Source organism: Hippopotamus amphibius, chromosome 1 (assembly GCF_030028045.1).
Source record: "Hippopotamus amphibius kiboko isolate mHipAmp2 chromosome 1, mHipAmp2.hap2, whole genome shotgun sequence".
In the NCBI taxonomy this organism is placed as follows: domain Eukaryota; kingdom Metazoa; phylum Chordata; class Mammalia; order Artiodactyla; family Hippopotamidae; genus Hippopotamus; species Hippopotamus amphibius.
The window spans coordinates 129,916,444-129,922,721 of record NC_080186.1 but is presented as its reverse complement, the minus strand read 5'-3'; the positions used below and the strand labels follow the sequence as shown (position 1 = coordinate 129,922,721).

General features: G+C 47.7%; 1 protein-coding gene across 1 annotated transcript; it reads left to right on the top strand.

The window, feature by feature from the left end:
- Positions 1-310: 310 nt before the first annotated feature.
- On the top strand, positions 311-5,358 carry MSX2 (msh homeobox 2). The gene is made up of 2 exons (XM_057747221.1): positions 311-797; positions 4,638-5,358. The coding sequence occupies exons 1-2, from the start codon at positions 419-421 to the stop codon at positions 5,060-5,062; spliced, it is 804 nt and encodes a 267-aa protein (XP_057603204.1). The 5' UTR covers positions 311-418; the 3' UTR covers positions 5,063-5,358.
- Positions 5,359-6,278: the final 920 nt, after the last annotated feature.

The window sequence follows — 6,278 nt, the reverse complement described above, 5'->3', positions numbered from 1 at the left end:
AATGGGGACTCGGCGAACTTCCTCTTTAAATAATCGGCCTTAATTACGCCTTAGACTTTTCAGTTTTGGCGTGATTATAACCCTTGAGGGATCGCCTAATAACAACTCTGCTGACTACTCCTGTAATTAACTCCTAATTTATTTCAAACAGAAAAAAAAAAAAAGAAAGAAAGAAAGAAAGAAAGAAAAAAAAAAAAAAAGGCCCCAGCCTCTTCCAGAAGAGCCAATCAGAGGCGAGCGTCCGTGGCGTCAGCGCCAGGGCCGGCTCGGATTGGCTGGGCCGAGCCTCTCACTTCCCCTTGGAGGAAAGGCAAGGCTCCCGGCGCGCCCCTCCCGTCTCCCCCCCAAAAAGTTTGAGTCGCAGCTGCCGGGTTGCTAGCGGAGTCGCGCGCCGGGAGCTACGCAGGGCAGAGAAGTCATGGCTTCTCCGTCCAAAGGCAGTGACCTGTTTTCGTCTGATGAGGAGGGCCCGGCGATGGTGGCCGGGCCGGGCCCAGGGCCTGGGGGCGCCGAGGGGGCCGCGGAGGAGCGCCGTGTCAAGGTCTCCAGCCTGCCCTTCAGCGTGGAGGCGCTCATGTCGGACAAGAAGCCGCCCAAGGAGACGTCCCCACTGCCAGCCGAAAGTGCCTCCGCCGGGGCCACCCTGCGGCCACTTCTGCTGCCCGGACACGGCGTCCGCGAGGCGCACAGCCCTGGGCCGCTGGTCAAGCCCTTCGAGACGGCCTCGGTCAAGTCGGAAAATTCAGAAGACGGAGCAGCTTGGATGCAGGAACAGGGCAGATATTCGCCGCCGCCAAGTGAGTGCCTGCGGGGGCCGGGACAAGGGGTAGGTGGGTGCGCGGGGTACCGGGGGGGGGGGACTGGGGGCCAGTATTCCAAGCTAGGGGTACGGAGACCCTTCTGTACTATGCGCTCCGAAAAGCAAGCACTGCAAGTTCTTGGCCCCTTAATATCCCCAGAGTTCAGCGCGCCCGCGGCATCCAAGATACCTTCTGGGCAATATCCGCGCAGCGCGTGTTTGGGATCCCCTAGCTGTGCAAAGTGTTCGACACAATTGCCAACTCCCTGGTCTTTGAAGGGCGGACCGAGCTGGGTTTGCGGGGTCGCTTGGTTATTGGTTTCTCTAGCCCTCAACCCTGCGCTCAGGCCATTTCCCTTTTTATTTCCCCTGTCCATTGGGGTCTCCGAATATATGCCAGGCAGAGGCGGGAGTGTCTTGCAGTCTTTCAAAGTTCACAACCCTGCGAGGTATGCCCTCGTTTTAAAGATGAGCTAACTAAAGTCTAACCCGACTTTGGGTAGAAATGAGCGTCTTCCATTGGTCCCGCGGGTCTCGAAGCACTATCCCTCGGAGGGATGGCGGCAGAGACGTATGCGGTGAGGAAATGTCTCCCGGTCGTCCCGGCGGCCAGCACGTCGCTTCGCTGGGAGCGGGCTGGGGTCAGCAGTGTGGGGCTCCGCTTGGTTCAGAGTAATAATTAACAGCATTCCAGCAGCGCTTCAGTTACAAAGTGATGCTTATTAGTTCACCAGATCCGATCATCGCTGGAACCCCGAACTGAGGGCAGAAGCCCGAGACCTGTGGTTTATCCCAGTTTTCAGACACGCATACTTTGAGGATTGAACTTAACTTGAGCCAGGTCACCAACAATGGCTGAATTGGGCAAGGAGCCCTGGTGTCCAAGCCCTAGTCTTAGCCACCTTTGATCCCTCTCCCCAGAGAGACCAAGCAGAGGTCCGAACACCTGCACCCCGCTTCCTTCCAATGAGGAAGGAGAACAGAGAGTCCCAGGAGAGCTGATTTCTCTTCCAGCATTTACATCCATTTTTGGACCCTGGGTCCTTTTGCAGTTTGGAGAAGTCATTCCCTGTAGCTCCTTTTACTTCTGGCTCCTGGCCTTTAAGATTTCTCTACCTGCACTGTACCTCTAGGAAAGGTGAGAGAGAGAGGGGACCTGCAGAGGGACTTTTTCCAAAGCTAGGAGCATCACATTTTGCCCCATGTCCGTCAGTCCCCAAAACTCAAAATGTGTTCTGTGAACAAAACAAGGCCATATAACCAGGCATCAGTGGCTGTCCTCTCTGGCATCTCTCTCCACCCTGTTAGAAACTCCAAAAGATTCAAAGGGCGTGGAGATTAAGGACTCAAAGAATTTAAACTCAAGTTTGCACAGTGCTTTATAGTGCTTTTCACCATATTATCTTATCTGATCTCTGTGTGGCTGAAGCCGGCCTCCTGGTAACAGATGAGGACATTTCAGCAGAGTTCAGAGGAATCTGCACACATCGAGTTCGGGCTTGACAAGAAAGACTTGGGGACATTTAATGATCACCTACCTGGTAGCAGACAGGACTCTGGGCATTTTAAAAGTTGGTCCTCTGAACCATACTGCGGGATTGGTGTTAGTTACCCATTTTATTGATGGTGAAATAAAGGCACAGAAACTTTAAGGGACTTAATTTGCTTCACAGATATTGAGTGCCTGTGTATTCCTAGGCCTGGGTTAGTTCCCAGCTGCACATCAAGGATTCAGGCCTTACAGGGAGTGCTGTCCAGAGGTCAGAGATTTCCACTTTCCTTAGGTTCTTGGAATTCTGTAAGCATGCCTGCCAGGGCCCAAGGTAAGACAGCCGTGGGCCCTGGCTGTGACCTTTCCATGAGAAAAATAGGAGATTCTAAGAAAAGATTTAATTTTAAAACAAAAAGTGGGTCATTGGTGCTTTGGGCCCAGAGATGGCCTCAGGAGCCCTTTGGTAGGAGCGGTGGGTCTCCAGGAGCCTAGGGACAGAGCTTGGGGCAGGAGGGAACCACCTGCCCAGGCCTGGGTTTTGTTATTCTCCGAAGCAGTAGGATAAATGCTGTTTTGCTTTGTATAATTGCATCCTTCCTCAGGTTGGTTTAAAATGGGGAGGGGGGTGGGAGGGTGTGGAGGGGTGGGCTGGGAGAAAAGCCTTATAACTTTATGGCTTTGATACACATGAGAGATATCCTGTTGCCTGGATTTCATAATTCAAATGCAGCCCCTAGGAGCAGCCGGAATTGAACATGCCCAGGCACAGAGTGGCTTCCAAACCTAGAGCTGGGCAAGTATAGATTCTGAGAGCTTGGTATTTGAGCTGTGACCACTGGGTCCTCCCAGCAAGCCAGGTGAAGTTTGTGAAGGGTGAGAATTTCACAGGTCCCTGAGTCTCTGTTGTTATTTGTAAATTAAGAAGTAGGCACCCCCAGCTCTTTGGCTTATTTAGGGATTAGCATATGCAAAAGTCTACACTCCTGTGGTAGTTTCTTTCCCCTCTCTCTCCAAGTTTCTGTTTTTTGACTGCTGGCAGAATCCACTACCTCTTTCTTGTTAGCCACTTAAAGTGATGGTTAATAATGCCATATTAGGACAAATCCATTTCTTGTTGGAAATGGAGGCTGGGTTGGGACTTATGCTGTGTCACCCTCAAGTATGAAGCGTACTCTTTCTTGGGCCACCAAAGTAACTAAACAAGAAATGTGACATTCTCCCTTTGGAGAGTGCTTTGGAGTTACTACTGTGGCTACATTGGGAAAATTAGCATAGCTCATAAAAGCCAAATGCATAAAATGAATTGTTTAGCATCTGCCCCTCAGCTCCCCCCTCCTCCCCCCTCCATTCCCTTTAAGGAAAAGCCCGAAATTACTTGATACCATGGGATCAGAAGGATGCCCAGTCTTATGACTTCCTATAATTGAATCCATTTTAAATATGGAGTCTGGATGCTGTTGGCATACCTTTATCTTGCTTGTTATTCCTTCGTTCTAAATTCCAGCAACAAGCTAATCATTTACACATTTGCTCCAGACCCTAGAATGGGCAGGAGAGATGACTAAGATGTCATCACATGCTCTCAATTCAGGAGGCAGCATGATTTCCCCTGACATTTACATTTATGGGCGCGCTAATTTTCTCTTCCTTCTTAGTAAAGTTTATATTACAGAAGCACCCGGCCAAGAAAGTTATCCCACATCCAGATCTGTAAAATGATGTTCAGGTTTTATAATCTGTAGATGGAGGGAATGACAGCTGTGTGGTTGTTTATTGCATGAGGCTGCTCCCCAATCCAAAGATGCTATTAATTTACTGCAGACCTTATCGACACAATTATCCTTCATAAATACATTGATGCAATCCAACTTTTCCCAGTGCAGAGAGGGAATGGACCCAGTTCATAGGACCCTTTTCATTTTGCTTCTCGTATGTGATTATCCCAGTGTCCGAGGGATGTGAGGATTATCATGAACCCAGTCCCCATTTTTAAGATGAGTGACATCAACAAGGTTTTGTTTCTCAGAAAACCCTCAGCTCTCTTGACTTAGGAGGGGGTCTGTTCATATTTCATTATTTCTAATGCTGTTTGTTTTCCACATAGAAAGTTCTGTTACACCATGAAACTCCCAAGTTTTTTGTAAAAAGATCCAATTTTTTAAAACAAAACAACTTATCCATTTAAGTGTGGTCCTTCTCTACCCCCACCCCCCAAAAAGCCCATTACACATGGTTTTGACCAAGATACCTTTTTGAAAGATAAAGACGGAAGCCCCCCCCCCCCCCCCCACCTGGTGAGAAAGCCACTTTCTTTTGCTAACTCACTCCCCATTTTCTGTTTCCTAGGACACATGAGCCCCACCACCTGCACCCTGCGGAAACACAAGACCAATCGAAAGCCGCGCACACCCTTCACCACGTCCCAGCTCCTCGCTCTGGAGCGCAAGTTCCGCCAGAAACAGTACCTCTCTATTGCAGAGCGGGCAGAGTTCTCCAGCTCTCTGAACCTCACAGAGACCCAAGTCAAAATCTGGTTCCAGAACCGAAGAGCCAAGGCGAAAAGACTGCAGGAGGCAGAACTGGAAAAGCTGAAAATGGCTGCAAAACCTATGCTGCCCTCTGGCTTCAGCCTCCCTTTCCCCATCAACTCACCCCTGCAAGCAGCGTCCCTATACGGTGCATCCTACCCTTTCCATAGACCTGTGCTTCCCATCCCGCCTGTCGGACTCTATGCGACTCCAGTGGGATATGGCATGTACCACCTATCCTAAGGAAGACCAGCTTGATAGACTCCAGGATGGATGTTTGTTTAAAAGCCTTCCCCCTCCCTCTGCAAGAAGACAGTCCCGCTCTGCAAACCTTGCATGCACCACCCTCAGCGGCTAGGTCGACAGGGCCACAGACATAGCTCGAATTGGTTCTTTTGACTGGAGACATCCAAGCCCCGTTTTCTTGGTGTAATCTTCCAGATGCCCCCTCCCTTCTCCTTTCACAAAGATTGGCTCTGATGGTTTTTATATATAAATATATATATATATAATAAAATATAATACATTTTTATACAGCAGACGTAAAAATCAAATTATTTTGAAAGGCAAAATTTATATACATATATATATATTCTTTTTCTCTATATATCACCTTCCTAAAAGAGACTGCTTAAGTCTACCTGTTGTTTTTTCTTATGGGGAAGACAAATTATTTGCTAAAATTGCTGAAATCTGGTGATTTGGATGACTGACTTGCTTATGGAAAACAAACATTAGAATTAGACACTATGTGCATAGGCAGTAGATATGTAAAGATTCCTCCCAGGGATGGGGACACATCATGTTTTCGCATTTTTTACTTGCATTTAAAAACTCACTAGATATGACCCTATTTGGCCCTATTTTTTCCCCCTCTCCACCTTGTTTGTTACATGTTGTTAAAAGTTTTTGTAAGGTCCATAAAAGGGGAATGAGAAGAATCCTGAGAGTGCCTTGGGGTAAGGTGAAAAATGGAAGTTCTTCCTAATTCCTCTCAAGGCTGTTGCTTAACTTCATTTCAGGTAATTGGAGAGTGAAAAGTTAAAGCATGTGGGGAGGAATTGATGGTTTCTGTGAACCACTAGGTACGTCAGTCCTCACACATTGCAAAGGTGATTTTTTTGGGGGGGGGCTGTAGTTAATTCTCTGCTTAAAAAAAATGAATATCTTGTAACCATTATCTATATGCTAAATATTCCTGAACAATGAATAGATCCAAAAAGAAAAAAAATCATGCTTTCTCTGTGTGTGTACCTATCGTATGTGCTAAACTTATTAGAAAAATTTATATACTTCTTACCATGTTGGAGGCAGAGGGTAAAGCCATGTTTTGACTTGATAAAAAATGGTGTTGTCAAACAGCCCATATAGCTCCTTGGTATTTCATCTTTCTACCCAGCCTCCCACCCCCTCCCCACCCCAGTATCCTTTGAAAGGGTGCCTTGTATAATTTTATATA